Raw genomic sequence first — 21,461 nt, 5'->3', positions numbered from 1 at the left:
ATAATTTCCTTTCAATATTGTTTTTCTGTGTTTTCAACATCAGGAGAATAGGTGTAGAAAAAAGTTGAACAGAGAGGGATGTGTGTGTGCGTGCGCTTGTGTGTTTCTGGAGAGAGAGGGAGACAGAAAGATAGACACAGGTGGGGTTTGCCATGGAAGTATGGTGAAATGTATGAAAAAGGATTGAAGGTGCAAGGGTAGCTGATGAAACTGTTAAAGGGATGTTGTAGAAAAGATGAAACGTGAACCTAGGCTGGATTAGGTAGATAAGAAAGGAAGGAAGGGACTGATAAACTGGAAAAGTTTATCCTCTCATTCATTACTAATTCATTTATTCAACAAATACTCATTTTGTTCAGGATGCTAAAAATGTGGAGATGAGCAAGACAGGCAAGGTCTGTTCCCTCCTGGAGCTCACATTCTAATGGGGCACAAAGAAAATAAAATTTAAAGACTGTAATTTCAATTATATCAAGTGCTATAAAGAAAACAGAAGTGGGTAAGGTGATGCAAAGTGCTACGAGGGTGGAGAACTGTTAAAGGGGATGGTTAATGACTGCCTCTCTGTCTTCATAAACAGTGTTTCCTTTAAAACTTTAGGATTGGAGTACAGCTAAACAAGGGCAACGGGGAGTTAGCTCCTAGTGCTCTCCCCACGGCCAATCATGTGCCTGCAACGCCCGGCCTGGGACAGCCACCAAGTCAAGTCTTGTCACAGGCTTCATGCCAGCTGTGAAACTTTCACTATTGCCTTCTACTCATTTACTCCCCACCCTCACCTCCAGGTCACGCCTCTCTTTTCTTCAGAATCTTGTTTCTCTAAGGTGCTTTAATATCATTAATATTAGTGCATTTGTGTATCTGCTTGGTTTATATTAAAGCATTATTTCTGCAAAACCACAATCATGGTACAGGGATAGACTTCTACCTTTCCACTATCAAAAGCAAATTAGACTAATTTCTGTTTGGTAGCTATACTTTACTTATTTCTGTTCACTTCTATACACTTAATTCAGTCTAGAAATATGTTCACAGTCATACAGAGGCAAGTTGTCTACATACAAGTCATGTAATCACCTACTATATTGGGAAAGCGCCATTCTTCTTGAGAAAGTTTCTATTGTAGAATGAATGGTTAATACATATGGCATAGTAAGTGATCATAAAAATAATCTCTCTATAAAAAGAGCACTAAACGATAGAAATAATAACCATAAGAGGAGGAAGAGTAATCAGAGAAACAGCCTACAGCACATTAAACGTTTATGTTGTTTTTAATTTTTAGAAAACAGCTGGGTTATCAATATACAACTATGCTTGCATTTACATATATCACACACCAGAAAGAATTCTTTTTCAGAGAAATATGCTAATCTTTCAAAAACTATCTTGTGACCCCAACTTAAGAATATATTCTTATCTGTTTACTCTTCTTTATTTCTCTGTATTTTGGCACTATTCTTTTTTTCCCTGCCTTTAACATTTTTTTAACCTATTCTAGTTCCTCAGTATTACATATATTCTTTTATAGATAAGGGACAAATAATAAAAGTTGATTGTTTTCTGATTATTCTGCTGATTTTGGCTTGTCTCATTCACTTCTTTTCTTTCAAACACAACCTTATTAAGCCTTTCTAACCCCATTTTTGAAAAAAGTAAAACCCAAGGAAAGAAGAAATTTTCAAAAAAGATAAAAATTAGAATATTTGAATTCAGGGTCAGATATGAGTAAGAATAACTATTTTTACTAAGAAAAAAATTCTCTTAAAATCCAAATGCACAAATTAAATACATGATGAATATTTTATAAAATAATTTTCCCTCTTCTAAAAGATTTAACGTAAGTATTTTCCTTAAATTAATATATTTAAAGTATAATTGTATTTATAGGCATGGTTTCTAGAACAATTCTGTATCCTTATCCAGAATTCACCCATTAATTTTCATATAAATGCTGTCTGCAATATTCAAAGGTTGAGAGCTCAGTATCTAGACATTAGTATCTTAGTGTGAAATAGTTCATTGATGAAGTTCAGAAATATATATATATTTTAAAATGCATATGTGCATATGTCTGTGTGTGTATATATGTAAATAAATATATATATGGCAATGTTACGTTCACTGATACAGGAGCACAAAGGAGGCATTTCCAACCCAGATTAAGAAAGTATCAACTGTCTGAACATAATCCTTAAGAAATTTGAGTTAAGTCGGTGAAGCAAAAGAAATGGAAGGGACATTAAAAGCAGAGAGTATGGCATGTGGGAAGGAGCACAGTATGGCTCTATGACTAGAAAAAAATCATGTGGTAGGTAGGGAGAGCATAAGAAGTTGGTGATAGGCCAGGCAAAGTGGCTAACACCTGTAATCTCAGCACTTTGGGAGGCTGAGGCAGGAGGACTGCTTGAGGGCAGGAGTTCAAGACTAGCCTGGGCAACATAGTGAGACCCTGTCCCTAAAAAAATAAAAATAAAAATAATTAGCCAGGCGTGGTGGTATGTGCCCATAGTTCCAGCTTCTTGGGAGGCTGAGGCATGAGAATTGCTTGAATTGAGGAGGCAGAGGTTGCAGTGAGTCAAGATCACACCACCGTACTCCGGCCTGGGTGACAGAGCAAGACTCTGTCTCAAAAGAGCAGCCAGGTTGGTGAGATCTCTAAAACATATTTGGAAACCATTCATGTCTGTTCATTATTATTAGTTCAAGCCACCACCATCCTCTCCCCACTGGACTAACGTTAGTAGACCATGTCACCTTTTTCTATCCCTGCCTACCTACAGTCCACTTTCCACAGAGCTGCCAAAGTGGTATTTGAAACTGTAAGTCAGATCATTTCACTTCCTTCTTAAACTTTCCTATTTCACATCAGACATAGAATAAAATCTGCTTGACTCACATGATCTGGCCCTGCGTACCTCTCTGATCTCATGTCATCTGTTCTCTTCCTCGTTGATGTGTCCTATCACACTGACATTTCTGTTCCTGATTACATGAAGGGGAAGGCCTTTGTAAGTTTAATATCAAAACTAAAAGTCATTAAAGAAATTAATATATTCATGTATAAAAACTACATGAAAATGGAAGTTTCTGAACATCTAAAGCAACAACAAATAACAAAGTACAGGAATAGAAAACTCATGAAAGATGAAATGCAAGGCATATATGAAAAGCACTTTAAGCTGAGCACAGTGGCTCACACCTGTAATTCCAATGCTTTGGGAGGCCAAGGTGGGAGGATCGCTTAAGCCCAGGAGTTTGAGACCAGCCTGGGCAAATAGCAAGACCCAGTAAGAGAAGCAGTTCATCCTCACTATTAATCAATAACATTAAATTGGACACACAATAGCATTTTTGTCCATTAGATTATCTAAGATTAAAAATGATAAAAATTTTACTGTTATCAATTTTAATGATAAAATTTAATGAAAACAGATACTGTCATATATTTGGGGAGAATGAAAATAGGTTGAATCTTTATAGCAATCTGTATTAATTATTAAAATGTTCATGCACTATTTACTTAGAACTCTAACCAAAAGTAGTAATTGACCAAGTGTGAAAAAAATATTCAGTTATCTAGTTGTTCATATGTATTAGTCTGGTCTCATGCTGCTATGAGGACATACCCGAGACTGGGTAGTTCTAAAGGAAAGAGGTTTAATTGACTCACAGTTCTGCAGGGCTGTGGAGGCCTCAAGAAATTTATAGCCATGGTGAAAGGGGAAGCAAACATGTCCTTCTTTGCAAGGTGGCAGGAGAGAGAAGAATGAGAGCAGAGTGAAGGGGGAAGCCCCGTATAAAACCATCAGATCTCGTGAGAACTCACTCACTATCACAAGAATAGTATGGGGGAAACCACCACCATGATTCAATCACCTCCGATGGGGTCCTTCCCACGATGTGGGGATTATGGGAACTACAATTCAAGATGAGATTTGGGTGGGGACACAGCCAAACCATATTATCATAATAGCAAAAAAAAAAAAAAAGCAACATAAATGTCCGGTAGAGAACTAGTTAATTAAATATTGGTAAATTTACACAATAGAATACTGTATGTCATCAAAAATGTTGCTGCATAAATCTACATGTATTACCATGGAAGTATATTTTGCCATATTACAGTGAATAACAGATAATGTTATGAAACATATAAAACACAAGTGCATGAGGAAAAGCCTGGAATTATGGACCCCAAAATGTTCATGGTCATTATCTTTGGTTAATGAGATCATGGAATTCTTTAATCTGCCTCTTTCTATATTCTAAAAAAGTATGTCTCTTGAAAATGAGAGAGAGAGAAAAGGCCAAACACAACTCTTTTTCCCTTTTCAGGGGGAAAGAAGCCGCTTCTTGAAAAACTGAACAAGCAATATATGTTAACATGAGGATGTGAATACTGACTTTGTTTTTGGCTGCTCAGAGGTGTTTTGTAATTACTTTCTGGGTTTTGGCCATGTTCTTTCTCAACATTCAGTGTTATTAGGGTACTGGCTGTCTATAATGATCTTCATGTAACTTTGACAGGGATGAAGGGATTTACAATTTCTTAACTTTTATCTCACTCAGAAATCAGAGTACCTCCAATCTCTTAATTTTCTGTGTATGCGTTATTTAACCCACTGAGTTATGGGAGTTTTCATACTTTTTAACATTTGAGTTTATTTCTTCATTTTTTCCCATCATATTTGATGGGGAACACAAAGAACACTTCTACTTTTAGGGAAAATATCTTAGATATATCACTGTTAATTGTAGTTTTTGTCATTATCTAAAAGCAAGAAAACTTTTGGCTTAAGATTCATGAATTCTAGATCTCTGGGTGTGCCTGTGTCTGTCTGTGTGTGTATAATTAAATAGTTATACAAAGTACTTTAAAAATGTATTTATCAAAGCAATACATGTTAACTATTTCAAGAGTCTAATAATACAGAAAGTATAAAGTGAGAAACTAGAAAGCTCTCATCCTCAAATTGGTAACTAATGCGAGAGTCACATGCTAATGTCTAGCTATAAGTTCCTCTCTGATGCACTTTGATGTGTATGTAAAGAAAAAAAGCCTCTGCCACAGAACTCACCATCCTTTCTAATGCCTGAAATTCTACCATTAGAGATCACTTATTTGGTTACAAATCCTTTTTAAAAAATCCTTTCCAATCATATGGCTGTCTGTGAACAAGACTGGACAGTAGGTTTTGATAAAAGGAAAAGTACAAAAACAGCAGAGTCTGGAGCAGTTGTTGTATAGGGGGCACCAGGGCAGATCTCGGGGTGTGCCTGGAGGTTGGAAGAAGGGGTAGGGGTTCAAAGGCTGAAAGATACTTGCAGATAGATGTTGCTGTCAGACAACCTTAATATGAACAATATTATCTGTGCTTTTTCACCTTTTACTTTGTTATAAGTACTTGCTACATTTCCTCTGAAAGTGTCATTTTCTTCTTTACTTTTCACGTAAATACATTGTTTTATGTTTATGTGAGTTCAGAAATTAAAGTTTTAAATTTCCTTTTGAAAATGGAACTCAGCTCTATTTGCATTGATAAATAGGGAAGAGGGAGAGCCATGATATTGCCCAGTTTAAAGAATTACTATATACAAGTGACCTCAACATGAAAGTAAAACCTGAAAATTTTCCCTAAGTTGTGTTTAGTGTCAGTGGTTGGTTTTCCCTTCTCCAAATTTATCCTTCCAAATGCTGTCTTAGCTATGCGTAATCACTCTGAGGTCTGTTTTCCAAAAGAAGCAGCAGCAGTGTTTAAGTTTACATGACCCCAGTTTCATGACAGCAGTAGCAAATCAGATATCTTATCCAAGGAAAAGCATTTTTGGCTTAGAATTCCATCAGTCTGTTGGTGGGAGTCAACAGCTCATTTCAGCTCCAACACTGCTGCAGAACACTGGCTGCAGTGAATCTTTCAGAAAGCATAAACACAATTAGTATTTATAGCATTGTTAACATTTGTTAAATAGTTGGGGGAGTGGTCTGTAAGCCTGTTTTAAGCAGGTGTCGCAAGAATCTTTGTTGTGACTGTAGTGAGATTTAAGAGTAGGACACGATTACAGTGGTTGTAGCAATATAGTAAATTAGGAGTATTGAATACAATAAGTTAAGATTTCATGCAGTCACAATTCAAAGTGTTATAGAAATAATCATGAAGTATCTCTGGCCAGAAGTGTGTTACACAGATGGCATATTTGACACAGTGCAGAGCAGGAACTGTACAATGAGAAGCCAAATAAACGGTAAGGATTAGTCAGGTTTTAATTGAAAACCTACATTTAAAATACCATAAAATTATGCCAGAGTTTCTTTCACTTCAAAACCACAATCATCAGACAAAAATTCCCTTATTCAATTAAATGAGCATCAAAGTTGTCAGTAAAGCTACTCTTTGTATTTTGCTCATTATTATGTCTTTTGCAGACTTACTAGTTAAGTTAGGTATAACTAAATTATACACTCAAGGGCATGAAGCAAAGTATTAATATTTTTATGATGTTTTTTCCTGTTAACTACAGAATTCTGAGCCGTTCTATTATACTGATGACTTTTGTCATGAACCCCTGTTTCCTTTCAGGCACCATCTTTACTTCATCTAGGTCACTCTTAGCAAATGAATAACCCATGACTGCTGCTTTTCATGACACAGTTTAAACGTATTTGTCTGATTTTGAGAAATAATTTAACCTTCTGAAGGTAAAAATTAACTCTCTGGATGTTGTTGGCTTTTTTTTTTTTCCCTTAAGAACTCCACTGTTTTTTCAACATTTGCTTCTTAGCATTGGCAACCTCTTTGAAGACATTCCACTTATTTTTCTAGGCAGGCTGCTTTATCTACTCATTTCCAGTAGCCAGAGATGGAGGTGTTTTGAATGAGCACATCAGTGTTCTAGACAGAGATACTGTTTGAAATTATCCATGAACACAGTGCCGCTGAACATTATTGACTGACGTTTGTTTCTGTTGGTTGTGTCTGCTCTGACTAGCTGGTTTCTTTCAGATTGGCAGCTGGGATTATGCTGTAGTAGATGGACAGCTACAAGAACTGGAGATTGTAGTGAGGCTGGGTTGGGACTCAGTTTAATGTGCCTGAAAAGTACGGGCTCAGTTATAGGCACTAACGGGAAACTCTATGTGCATTTTCACAAATTATAATTACATCATAGCTTATAATAAAGTAACTTACATAATAATATTATTTGAGTAGATATGCTAGTAAAAATACTCCTTTCCCTCTCTAATTTCCTTCTCCCTCTTTTCTTTGCATTATTGTTTTTAAACATGTTTTACTTAATTTAACAAGCTGCTCTTTCTCTTTGTGTTTTATGTACTCCATTCCATCATGATATGTATTTGTTTCCAGTTACCTGATGCATTCTGAGTGCTTTTTGGAGGAAAACACATTATTTACTTAAACAAGTTTATATTTAATTAATACTTAATGATGGCAAATGTTGCTAAAACTAAGGGATCCTTGGAATCAGATACAGATAAGTTAAAAAGTAAACTCAGTATTAACAAAATTAATTTTATAGCAAGGTCTATAGATTTAAGTTTTTGACCAGTTTATCAATTGAAGTTGTTCTTAGATGGTTACAAAATATTCCTTGGGAGAGGAGCAGAAAAGATAACTGTTGGGTACTGGGCTTAATACCTGGGTGATGAAATAATCTATACCACAAACCCCCAGGACACAAGTTTACCTATGTAACACACCTTCACATATACCTCTGAACCTAAAATAAAAGTAAAAAATATATATATTTCTTGCCATTATGTTAATGGATAAATAAAACTTCATAAAGACAAGGCAGGTGGCTCGGCCAGGCGTGGTGGCTTAGGCTTGTAATCCCAGAACTTTGGGAGGCCAAGGCGGGCAGATCATTTGAGCTCAGGAGTTCAAGACCAACCTGGGCAACATGGCAAAACGCCATCTCTACAAAAATGGAAAAATCAGCCAGGCATGGTGGCACACACCTGTGGCTCCCTGCTACTCAGAAGGCCGAGGTGGGAGGATCACTTGCGCCTGGGAAGCAGAGGTTGCAGTGAGCTGAGATCATATCACTACACCCCAGCCTGGGCGACAAAGTGAAATCCTGTCTCAAAACAACAACAACAACAAAAAAGACAAAACAAAAGCAATTTTATAATATTATACCAAATATTTGCAGACCTTTTTTAAAAAATTGTCTCAGTTTTAGATTTTTTCAAAATGAAAATTGTTTTGTTATGCTTATTTCAAAAGTAATACATGCTTTGTGTACGATATCAATTGGTATAAAAATGAGGAAAGTATACATTTTTATTCTGCCAATCTTTTCATCCTTCCTCCATTAGAGAAAATAGCTAATAATAGTTTGGAATATACCCCTCCAGATTTTGCATGCAAGTGTTCATGCATATGTATGTATGTATGTATGCACATAACACAGGAAAGGATATGTGTTTTATGTATATGTGTGTGTGTATATGTGTGTGTGTGTGTACACATACACATTTTTTAGCTGAAATAAGGTCATACTCTATACACTTTGGTAGTTAGAAATTTTTCTTTCTTCAGTATGTTATGAACTAGTTTCTATGTCAGGTATATTCAACTCATTTTAATGGCTGCATAGTATTCCATTATCAGAGTTTAAGTAGTTTTTTCTTCCAATTTTTACTGTTTTAAACAGTACTATAATATCTTTGTACTATAATATCTTTTTGTCTTCATCTGATTCTTTCCTTATGAAAATTCATAGAAGTGGGGCTGGGCATGGTGGCTCATGCCTTTAATCCCAGCACTTTGGGAGGCCGAGGCAGGCGGATCACCTGAAGTCAGGAGTTTGAGACCAGCCTGGACAACATGGCGAAACCCCATCTCTACTAAAAATACAAAAACTACCATGTGTGGTGGTGCATGCCTGTAAGTCCAGCTACCAGGGAGGCTGAGGCAGGAGAATCACTTGAACCTGGGAGATGGAGGTTGCAGTGAAACAAGGTTGCACCACTGCACTCCAGCCTGGGTGACAGAGTGAAACTCTGTCAAAAAAAAGAAAAAAGAATCATAGAAGTGGAATCAATAGCTCAATCCTTATTTGACAACATACAAACTTGACTTTTGTCTAAATTCTTAGATATCTATCTTTATGTCTACGTTCTCAAAACTAAAAATGTTAAGTCTTTCAAGTCCAAACTTACATAGAATCACTTCTGTTGAATTTCATTTACTTTTCTATGTATTAATAGATTATTTTGCAAATTTTCATTGAAAATATCCTCTGCTATATATTTTGAACATTTATCTGCTTGAGTTTTAAATATTCCATATCCTAGTGTATCCATTTTCCTGAAAAACTATTTATCTTTTATGTTTATGCTTTATAAAGTTTGAATTTTTTGTTTTTATTTCTAGGGCATTTAAAATATTTACATTTTAATCTTAGAAGACTCTTTTTAAATACTTTGAGTTAGGTTCATTATACTAATTTTTAATTTTGTGAATTTATTGCTGTGACAACTAAAAAGTATTCATAACTTTGTATTTCTTTCTTAAGGTTAAGTGGGAGTCTGGTTTTCAAATGTTTCTAAATGATGCTTTGTCTTTCTTTCTTTTAAACCTGATAGAGTAAGTAGTCATTTGATTTATATGTTTTTAAACTTACTGATATCAAAGCTAAAGTTGAACCATAGCTCCAAAGGACACTGAGGCTAGTTAGCTAGACTGTAAACTGAGTAGAAACCTGTCAAATATCCAGCAAGTGTTCTACAGTTTAGGTTCAAATATCTGAAGGGAAAGAAGAAAACTGGCACAAGTAATGGTATGATACCACAGTAGACATCACTGGATAGTCTTAGTGTGACTTTTTAAATATTGAAAATAATTTAATCTATGAAGTCTTGGAATGCTTAAACATTTCTTGGTAAAGAGGTAGATTAGCATCTTACAACAGCTTTCTTGAACTTAATTTTGGCAATGTGAAAAAGTTTTAATATATTAATAAATGACATATCTTTTCTTAATAAATTATTTTGTCTCTATTTCCCTATTCCAATTTTATAGTGCTTTCAGATGTAAATATGTAGGTGATAAAATGCAATTTCAGAGTTCTGTGCTTAAAAAAAACAGCATATATATTAATTGTGTCCATATGTTTAAGTTATTTCTCCCCTACCCTCTATCTTAAATAAAATTTTACAGTATTTATTGTTGGTCACTAAGTGCTGTACTGAGTTAACTTGTTTCCTCAGTTAGATTAAAAAGCCTAGGTCAGAGAGACTAAAATCGTCTTTGTTAAGTTGAAGCCAAATACTACATTGTCACTAAGCCAAGTTTACTTTCCTTTACTTTTATTTCTTATTTCTTTCTTCCTTTCGTTCTGTCTAGTATGTGTATGTATATTCTCTCTATATATATTGTCTCTTTTTCTATATATAGCTATAAAATCATGCAAGTATGCAATAGTTGGCACACACAAAAACAATAGAATACACAGCTTGTTGAAAATCTCTTCATAATATTTCCATTTAAAAATCCATTAATAAATTCTCTAGGTAATATTTGAGATGCTGTTTATAAAATATAAATATGTGGTTTTACTGGAATGTCTTGAAGTATTTGCATAGTCTTTTTTATTACTATATATCTCAACATCTGGAATGTTGCCTGCTGACTTCAGGTTTTATTATAGAAAGTAGTAACAGGCTATTTACAGAAATAATTGGAAATTGATGAATAAGAATATTAAATAATAAAGCAAGCTTTTTGTAGAAATGTTTTAATATAATATTTTATTCAATACTACACTGCTCTGTGATTATGGTGGTAGTGTGTTTTTTAGCTGCATCCCTCCTAAATTAAGTTGATTTGCATGGACATACACTCGGTAAATATTTACTGAGCACCTACTATGTGCCAAGCTGTAGAAGCACAGAAATATTAGGCAGTCTCTGATCTTAAGGAGCCTTATAGTCTGATCAATAAGTTGGAAAATTAAACCAGTAATTAGTATTAGATAAATAGGCAGTAAAAGTTTATGCGTGTTGCTACAAGAGCAAAAAGGGAGGGACAGCAACAGTCTGGGTGAGGTCAAGAAAGATCTCCCAGAGGCCAGAGATGCCTGAGTTAAGTCTTCAAGAATGAGGAGGCAAAAAACCACACAGAGAAAAGGAATAGAAAATATAAACAAGAGCTTAAAGGCAATATGATGCTGATTACATGTCATATTATAGAGTGGTGAAATGGACAGTGGTTGGGGCTAGATTACTATTAATCTTAATGATGAGTAGTTGGTAACATTTGCTGAGTACTTACTTAACCCTAGCCAAGCACTGTGTTAAGTCTTTAATATATATGCTGTAATAATATCACACACTTACTGATAGCTTAGTATGTGCCATGAACTGTTCTAAGTGCTGTATATTATCTCATTTAATCCTCACAACAACCCAATAAAATACTGACAGTTATTATCACAATTTTTTGAAGAGGAAATTAAGGCACAGAAGGTTAAGTACCTTGCCCAAAATCACTGTTCTAATATGTGATAGTGGTAAGATTTGAACTGAGGCTGTCTGATTCCAGTGTCTGCATACTTAATCCTATGCGTGGTGCTACCCAGGATAAGGATTTGGAATGGAAGGCTTTGAGTCACGTAATCAAATTTGCAACTTAAGGATTGAACATCTCCTTACAAGTCTGAGTATATTCAGCCCCTTTGAAGAAATATGAAGGCTGCCAGATAATGCTTATATTTTTGGTCACTGTAAGATACTTTTATTCTCCATATGTATAGTCTTGCATTAGAGGTTAAAAAAAACAAATTGCTTAAAGGCAGAAACATTCTCTTATTTTTCAATGAATCTATCTAGGACATTGTCTAGATTGACCTCACTTTAAGATAACCTAAAGCCAAATGTCTTAATAATTGTTGAAGGTGGCTAATGGATACGTAGGGATTCATTATCCTATTCCATAATGAAAAATTTTACATAACTGAATGTCTAAAAAGTGATCACCTAGGACGAAAAGTCTCTAGGTGAAGGAGAGTTCATTAAAAACAGTTGAGGCATTTGGTAATGTTTGTTAAGCTACCCTATTACCAACCCACCTTCCTGGACCTTACAGGGTTTAAGGGTGCTTGTATGTTTCCTGTTATTTCACACCTCAATTTATACCTTTACATTTTGTATTGCTCTATACAGAGGACTGAATAGACAAGTGAAGATAAGGCAATAAACATAATCACTTGAGGGACTTTTTCAAATCATACATATTACCCCAGGATTTCTCACTTGACCTTAAGAATTACTACTATAGTGAGACAATGGAGTGTTGTCATATCCTCCAGTATGCTGGAGCTGAAGAAATGAGAATTACTGCCTTTAGTGACATCTTTCAGAGCTTCCCTGAGAGACTCATTTGGTTTCTTTGTAATAGCAAATACCAGCCTTTACTTAACACTCCTTATCTTCCCCTGCAACCTCAGTCAGCCCTCATCAAGACGTGTGCTCATCTCTCAAGCTTGGTTTTGTCCCCAGTCCAACCACAGATGAGTCATAAGGGTTCCTGGCTGGCTTGCTGTATAACAGGCACTCAGTAAATTTTTGTGTGTGTAAATACTATGGGCAAGGTACTCTTCTACCTGTTGCACATATATGATATTCAGACCCTTATACCAGGGGTCCCCGACCGCTGAGCCACAGCCTGTTAGGAACCAGGCTGCATAGCAGGAGGTGAGTGGTGGGCAAGCATTACTGCCTGAGGTCTGCCTCCTGTCACATCACCCACAGCATTAGATTGTCATAGGAATGCAAACCCAATTGTGAACTGCACATGTGAGGGATCTGGGTTGCATGCTTCCTGAGAATCGAATGCCTGGTCATCTCAGGTAAAACAATTTCATCCCCAAACCGTATCCACCCCCCCTCCCCAACCAGATCCGTGAAAAAATTATCTTCCATGAAGCCAGTCCCTGGTGCCAAAAAGTTTGGGGACCACTGCCTTACAGTATAGTTGTAATGACAGACATAAATAACATTACAGGGAATTCTGAATCAAGTATATACTGTAATGAGCAGTATGAACAGGTGTAATATTATTTAACAAGATTAGGGAAACTTGGTAGAACTCAAGCAGCGTTTTCTAGAGAGGGATAGAACTTAGAAAACTGAAGATAAGAGTGACCATTCTATGACAGGCAGTGGCATGGTAGAAATTGTAAGGCAGAGATGGCTTATATTTGTAAAAGAAAACCAGCTTGACTGAAAAGGAACACTGGTATAAGGTAATAGATAGGATGAGAGAATAAAAGTTAGAGAGGTAGGAAAACCTGCAATGCCTGGCGTTATCTTTTAAGTACTTGGAATCACTTGAAGACATTTGATCAGAGAAATATTGCATAAAGGCAAGTTTAGGAAAACTCAGTTCTGCAGGATATGCTGAAGGCAGAAACTGAATAGAGGGGGGGAACCAGCAAAGAGACTATTTTAATAATCGATACTTGAAATTATAAGGGGCCCGGATTCAGAAAGGAGTGGTGAATGTGATCAACTTTGAAGTGATTAGGCTTAGTGACTTATATGTGAAACAGGTAAAATTTTTAAAATATTGACAAGATTCTGAGCTTAAAAAAATCAGAAGAATCTAATTCTTGACTGAGGAATGCTAAAATAAAAAATGGTATTTTAAGATTTTAGATGTGCTAAGACATACATGTGCTTACACACAAGATGGCCAGGGCAAACTTCATGGGAGTGGCCAATCCTCTGGTCATAGGACTGGAAACCTTTCAGATAGAGGTAGAGATTGAAGCCCAATAGAAAAAAATTCCAAGAAAGCAAGCTTAAGTTGAGTGAATCATAGTGCTAAAAGAGAACTTTCAGTAATAAATTCATTTATGGATGACAAAGAAGTCAGCAAAAGACAGAGATTAAAGGAGTAGACTACAGAGCCAGTCTAAGCATTAAGCCATTGAAGCCACAGAAGGGAGAATCTCTGTAAATTGCTTCAGAGATTAAGATGAATGAAAAATGGCAAATGAATTTTAAAAGCATGGAGGAGAATCTGGAATTGTCAGTTGATGATATAAAGTGTGACTATAAAGTTTTGAGATCATAGTCATTACCTTACAATCTTATTCTATAATTTTCACACTTGAAAAAGTCCTTTCTGTTGCATTTTTAATATCAAGAACTCAAAGGTTAGTCAAGAAGTAAAGCATTTGTGTCTGAGAATTCCACAGCCTTTTCAGATGCCTTCAAGACTTGGAAAGAAACTTTATTATTATTTAACCTGTGTGAGAGAATATAGCTTTTATTCTGTCATTGAGATAGAATAATCAGACCACTATATTATGTGACTTGAAAAAGCCTTTTCCTCAGATTTTTCAGTAATGTGCCAGTTGTATAAAAATTTTCACTAAAGTGTTAGTTAAAAAGAGGAGATTGGTATTTTTGAAAGTTGTCTCATCATCCATAACCTTTCATCTCAAAACATTGTTAAGTGGAAAACACTGTATGTAATATTAAGGCCAGTTATATTAAATTTGTATCTATAATAAAGATGTATATGCAATAACGTCATCATTCATAGCTTCTCTGTCGTAGTTGGCATTACTGCCCATTCTGTCTTCACAACCCTCATCCTATGGCTTCCATATCACTCTATGCTGCTTTTCCTCCCACCCACCCTCTGACCGCCCTCTCTCTGTCTTCTTCATTACTTCCTCATTTATACCCTAAATATAAATACTTCTTGAGGTTCAGCTCTAGGTGCTTTTGTGTCTGGGTCTCATGTATTTTCCTCCTAGGGCTTAATGAGTACAGTTTCAGACTGTGCTCCGGAGCCCTAAGGAATTCTCAGAGTTATCTCAGAGGCTGCTGAGGAGGCTTGTTAGGGATGGTTTCACCCCTGTAAAGTTGAATAACCCTATCTCCATGTATTGAGGTTTCATATAATATTTCATTTCAAAAAGGAAATCATTTCTGTTGCTTAAAAACATACAGACATGTACAACGAGAGCAAGATAAACATTAACTTAAATTAGTCTTTTGTATGAATGACACCAAAATCAATACCTCTCTTCCCTCACCTCAGAGCCATTCTTAGGCTTTCTTTTACACATTGGACATATTGACCTAGATAAATGGTTATCACTATCACTTTGGATTCCATGTGTCTGACATAAAATCTACTGTCTTTCTCCTGCCAAACTTGTTTTCCCTAGCAGAAACTCCTGTACTCCTATTTCTGCTCATTGCTTTAGTATTCTCTGAAACGTGCAAGTGGTTTGTTTGTTTGTTTGTTTGAAGAAAAGGAATTAGCTTTGTATTTTCTTCATGGCTCAAAGTCATCAGTCCCTAAGACCTATTGATTTTTCCTTGGCTGGTTCACATATTCATCTCTTTCTTACTATTACCATAGCTTCCATAAAGATCCAGGTGTATAATTCCTCATGTTTTGGACTGCTCTCAGAACCTTCAAAGAAATCTCTCTGTCTCTAGGCTCTTAGCCCTGTGCTATATTTTGAAATCCAGAGCCAGATTTCAGTTTTCTTAAATAATGTATTTCTCATTCTCTTCCTACATCAACTCCGGAAGCATTTCTTCCTTCTTTATTTTAGCTGTGTTAAGTGGGGAACACACCAACTCTGAAATAATAATACAGTACTGAAATAATAATACAGTACAGCATTTTACTTAGTGCTTTGTATGTGCTAGGTACTGTGCTAAGCACTTTATATGCATTATCTTATTTCATTTTCCAAACAATTATATGAACTAGCTATTGTTACTGTTTCCTTATAGATGGGAAATAGAGATAAGCTAATTGCCCAAAGTCAAACAACAGATAAGTGTCAGAGTCAGGATCAGCACTCTGAGCCATCTGACATGATAGGCTAAGTACTGAAGCAATAAGTTCTTTGCCACCTCCCCTCCCCTTTTAATCAGGGAGGCATGTGGGCTGCCAGGCAGGAACCACAGAAGGCAACTGTTAAGGAGACCAGTCTTTCTTGTACAGTGCACTCTTGTTCAGGCTGCATTCTTGCCCAGGCTGGAGTGCAGTGGTGCAATGATAGCTCACTGCAGCCTCAAACTCCTGGCTTCAAGCTAGTCTCCTACTTCAGCCTCCTAAGTATCTGAGACTTGAGGCACACACCAGCACACCCAGTCAATTTACTTTTTGTAGAGACAGGGTCTTACTGTGTAGGCTGTTCTTGAACTCCTGGCCTCAAGCGATCCTCCTATCTTGGTTTGGGATTACAAGTGTGAGCCACCATGCCCATCCTTACCAGCTGTTCTTCAAAAAGACTTAAAGTTGTCATTCATAAACTAAGTCCATAAGTTCATATATCATTAAATAGCAGTGTTGCTACCTCCTTCTTTATGACTACCTTTAGCCTTCAGGTTGCCATTTTATGATCTTTTTCTCAAGCTTGTTCTTGATGTTTAATCATAAATTAATTTCACTCTATCAAAAAAATTTGAGATGATGTTCTGAAAATGATCCTAGTCCCTACCTCACTTCCTTTTGGCTCCAATTCTTATTCTTATTAATTTGAGGGTTTTCTTAATCTTTTTAGCCTGGGAGTTAAGAATACTGACTGCTGTGGGAGTGTCGAAGTAGCCTTTATCTACCCTTGCTTCCTTCTCCCCCCTCACCCATCATGTAGCATTTATTCATTCAGCCAATTTAGGGATCTAACAGTGAAGAAGATACATAAACTCCTGCTTTCATGGCTTTTGTATTTTACTGGGAAGAAACAGATATAAACAAGTAAACAAAATGCTTACAGATGTGATAGCACCTGGCATTTAGCAGTTTCCCATGATGGGTGGTTGGTGATGGAAATGGGCATCTGTGTGCTATGTGTGCACCAAGAGCCATAGTGGGAGAGTGCCTTGCAAAAGCACACATCTTTCAAAAAGAGCACACATACACATGTTCCTCATGTTTAGTTACTCCCTGGGTTAACCGTCTCATGCTTAGATGCAACATATGGCTTTTACTTTGTTATTTAGTTATTTAACTTCAAAGAGACTGTCAACAATAATGCTCTTCCTATGGCAAAATTAATATAGCATCAAGCCAGTTTCACAGGTGCTATGTTTCTTTTTTCCTCCTTTTTACTCCCCAGGATGAAATGGGACCTAGAATCAAAGAAGCAATCGTTTTTCTCTATACCTGTAAAAGATTAGCTTTTCATCATTGGGGATGATGCAAGCAGGAAAACCAAATGCAAGAAAACAGAGATGAAGCCAAAAAGGACAATTTCTGATTGTAATAGCTGGTTTCTGTTTCATATCACTGAACAAGATGAGAAAGTTTTGCAGAGTTTTATAGGAACAGCTTCCACGGTTCTAAACGATGACCTCACCCTCAATGCCCTTGCCAGGTGGTTAGCCCCACTGTGAAAACACGGGTTGATTTTCAACATGAAACAAGCCAGAGTATGGAATGATATTTTCAGGTGACAGTTGGGGTTCTATTGCCTGTAATTAGCACCTCTTAACACTCAGACTTGCCCCTGCCCTTTTCAGGCTATTGAAGCTCAAATCCGAAGTTTTGGACAGACTCCTTCTCAACTACTCATAGAGCCCCATCCTCCCAGAGGTTCTGCCATGCAAGTGGTAAGTGCCATTTTTACTCTCCTCATTTCTTGCCTCTCCTTCAGATCATGCTTGATATTCATAACAGTCTTTCATTGTGCTTGAGTTTCTCCACCACCTGTGGGTTTGTTTTTTTATACAATATTTGTTAACCTGCTAACAAGCAGCAGATGTTATTGCATTGTCTCCTGGAGTCTTTGAGAAGGTAAATATTGCTCCAGTGTATTTCATCAGTTGGTGTCTTGTGTTACAAAATTGGAAGGTCCATAATTGTCATGAATCCTCCCTGTAGGATAAAGGACTCCAGACATAGGGTTGATGACTTTTCTGGTTTGATCCTCTGAGTTTCTAGATTAGTTTTGCTGTTGTGTTTATTCTCTACATTCCAATATATTTTTCAGTTTGGGAATTTTAAAACAAATTCTAATACATAAGATACTGTTACTGAAGGTCAGGGACCACACTGGGGGGAAAATGATGGTTTGGTATAACAAACCACCAAAAACTTAGTGGCTTAAAACAATAATGTATTTTATTTCTCATGATTCTGAGGGTTAGATGAAAATCTTTTCCGCTCTTTTCACCTCAGCTCACTCACACACTTCTCCGGGGTGGGCTGATGTAGCCAGCTTCTCTTTCCATGTGGCCTTTCATCCTTAAGGAAGCTAGACCAGGTCACTCCCATGGTAGGAGCAGTCCCATGAGAATGGAGACAGAAGCGGCCAGACTTCTTGAGGCTTGCTTTTGAACTTACACATCATTTATGCCACATTTTATTGGTCAAAGCAAGTCAAAAGTCAGCCCAGAATCATGGGTAGGGAAATAGACTTGAGCTACAAAATAATGTGGCCATTTTACCTTTATAGTTCCCGAAATTTTAGGGGGAAAAATCTTCAATGAGAAAAAAAAAAAAAAGGCACAGTAACAAATTGAAGTGCATGATTAACATAATTTTTAAGGAATAGACTATTGATATTGTTTTTCAATTGTCCCTCATAAAAAGAAGTTGCTCTTTGCTGTTTTAAATTAAGAATAGAGACTACAACGTCTGTTCCTGTAAATATAATGAACAATTATATAAAGTCAAATTCCATGTTGTGGCATAGAGATAGCAGAATTTTGATAAATACTGGGAAGGAAAGAGTAGCAGTGAAGAAAGTAAGAAATAGAGAGGAGGCCCTGCTACCTCTGGCTCTTTTTTCTTCTTTTTTTCCTTTCTCTTCCCACATCACCTTCTTCTGTGTCTTTTTTCCCTCAGTGCTCTTTGTCATTTTCCTTCTTCTTCCAAGACTTTTTGTCCTTCTTTATCTAGCAATATGAATTGGCCATCATAAGCTATATACATTTTAAAAATTGTTTGCATCACTCTTTCCCCTACATGTTTTTAAATCAGTAAAATCAGATTTAGATGAACATAAAAAGTGATTTTAGTGGGCAGAAGACTACACAGAGAGCGAACATTTAGCAAGAACAATGGAAGATAGTGTCATAAAAATAGTAAGAATGATTTATGTTTGTGTTTGGAATTAGCTTTAGTAATAGCTTGCCATTGAGACTGAGGCTGCATTGGTGCTGGCAAATGGAAGCACCTCCTCTGCTCCATTGACTTTCTGCCGGGGTCACTGCCCAGCCATCCTCCATGGCAGAGGCTTATTGGCTCATACAGGCAGAGCAGCTTTGCTATCCCGAGGGTGAGAAGTCTGGGAAGGCTCATGCTTATGTAAGGATGGGAAGCCGTCTTTTCTATTACCTTTATCCTCTGAACTGAATACCCGAACTCCTCTTCAGACTTGCACAAACTGTGTTTTTTGCTTGGTGCATATTGTGCATGGGGAAAAAAGGCATTTTAAAAAGAAAACAGAGTTGTTGATAAACGTATACTTAATCTGGAAAAACTGATTAAATCTGGCTAGCAATTTCCTACTTGTACCCCAGCCTTGGCTCACAGAGGAACCCAGTGTTAAAAGAGGTTTTGTTTCTCTTATCCATATTTTACCAGTTGCTCTGCTCATCTGCAGCTGCTGCCATCACTGCAGAGTAGCCCAGTAGGGTGGGGTGTGCTTTTCTTATTTCTGGTGCTTCTCATTCATACTTTTTAGCCAAGGATATGATGAAACGCCCAAGAGAGTTTCCTGCTACTTGCCTGCATCAGGAGCTGTAGTCAGGATGGGGTGTGCAGGAGCAGGCTAGAGGGACAGATAGTTGTATGAAGGCAGTGGACAGTTTTGGACATGGTGTCTGCAGCTTGCTGTGGAAAGTGGCTTGTCCTTGCCATGTGGCTTAGAGTTGGCCCACCAGAGTCACTATGTAAACAAGACATTCTTCCTCCACATGAGAGATTTTTTTTGTGTTTTTTAAGAGCATAAACATTGGAATTATTCAATTTCAGCCTAATTATATTTATAGTATGAGCTGTTAAGCTCAGAAATATGTATGTACTTCCTTTCAGTGAGCCTTTATGATTATGTTGTACTCTGATTTTCTCTGAGTTTATAAATTGACTTTAGTAAATATTATTTAAAAACTACATAATTGAAAAATAAGACTTGGTACTTGGAAATGATGTTCATTTTCTTTTCCCAGGACTTCTTTAAAATTAGCTTATGGGATATTTTCCTTCATGTTGCTCCTTATTTCTCATTTTTACCTAATTTCACAGAATTCCTTAAAAACCATATAAAAGGTTCTTTGTGTGACAAAACTAGTGATACTACGGTTTTAAAAATCAAAGGCCACATGTTTATTAACTGTTTTTAGTAGTACTCAGATGGGCTCCCCCATCAACCATCAATGCACCCCACCACCCACACACACACACACACACACACACACACACACACACGAATAGAGCAGAAATTAAAGCCATCTCGTGCTGCGTTAAGTGCATGAGCCATAATATACACCAGGTGTAGTAATTAGCAGGCACACGAAGGCTGCCTATTTGTCTGGTTTTGCTGCTGTTGCTGTATCCCCTTGTGTTTTCACACCATCAGATAGTTGGATTTAATTGAGGCCACATCAGATGAGGCATTACTGACACCTTTAATTGAATGAGCATCCAGGGAGGATTAACTCATAATATTGATTGGCTTTTAGCCACTTGCTCAGAAGGGTGTCCGGGTAGCTTATTAGTTGCCTTTATTTACACCTTTATGCAAAGAGTGCAAATAGGAATTCTTAGTGCAATATGTTTTTCTAAGTACTCTTAATAACTTTTTTAAAAGGACTGATAATAAAAATGCAAATGTATTTAATTTTTTATTACCAGTTCTGAATAAATATGTGTTAAATATATGTGCCTCCACATTTACATATACCTGGTGTTTTGAAATATGGCAGAAGGAAAGCAGCCAGAAGCATTTCATCAAAGTGTTTCAATTCTGAATGATACTAATCAGCTATTAGAAAACAGACATGGTAGGAGAGAATTGCTGAAAATGTACAGTGCAATTACTGTATGATAGCACACCACCACAGAGTATAAATAAAACCAATAAATCAGAGCAGTGTTATATATGTCTTGGATTATGACATATGGGTTGTAAGAATGTTCCAAATCCTTAGTAGTCTTCAAGATTTATTTGGTTGCTGGTTATTAGAACAGACAGTGTTTCATTTAACATTTTCAATTACTCTCTGTTTTTCAAAGGAGAAATCAAAAAAGTCTTGAGCTTTAGTTTTGTTTGTTTTTTAACCAACAGGGAAGAGGAACACCTGGGTATTTCTCTTTATTCCTAGCTACAGCAGAAAGCAGTAGCATTTGCATTACAATAGGCAGTGTTTGTGATTTGGTACACTATATAAATATATTGTTTTTATAAGTACATTTAATTATGCATTGCTTTCAAACACCTTTATAATTAAG

At 36.5% G+C, this 21,461-nt stretch overlaps 1 protein-coding gene across 7 annotated transcripts in view; it reads left to right on the top strand.

Annotated features, from left to right (window-relative positions):
- Positions 1-21,461, top strand: part of LRBA (LPS responsive beige-like anchor protein) — a 768,738-nt gene that overhangs the window by 690,727 nt on the left and 56,550 nt on the right. For all 7 annotated transcript variants that reach the window (XR_012435154.1, XR_010586615.2, XM_015450901.3 and 4 more), the window contains one exon: positions 17,528-17,617. Coding sequence is in view for 5 of the 7 variants with exons in the window: in XM_015450901.3 (XP_015306387.2) it covers positions 17,528-17,617 (90 nt within the window). In the remaining 2 variants the exon portion in view is untranslated. The remainder of the gene's footprint in view (positions 1-17,527; positions 17,618-21,461) is intronic.

The sequence above is a fragment of the Macaca fascicularis genome, chromosome 5 (assembly GCF_037993035.2).
Source record: "Macaca fascicularis isolate 582-1 chromosome 5, T2T-MFA8v1.1".
Classification (NCBI taxonomy): domain Eukaryota; kingdom Metazoa; phylum Chordata; class Mammalia; order Primates; family Cercopithecidae; genus Macaca; species Macaca fascicularis.
Note: the sequence above shows the minus strand (reverse complement) of the source record. Positions and strands in the feature narration are given on the sequence as shown.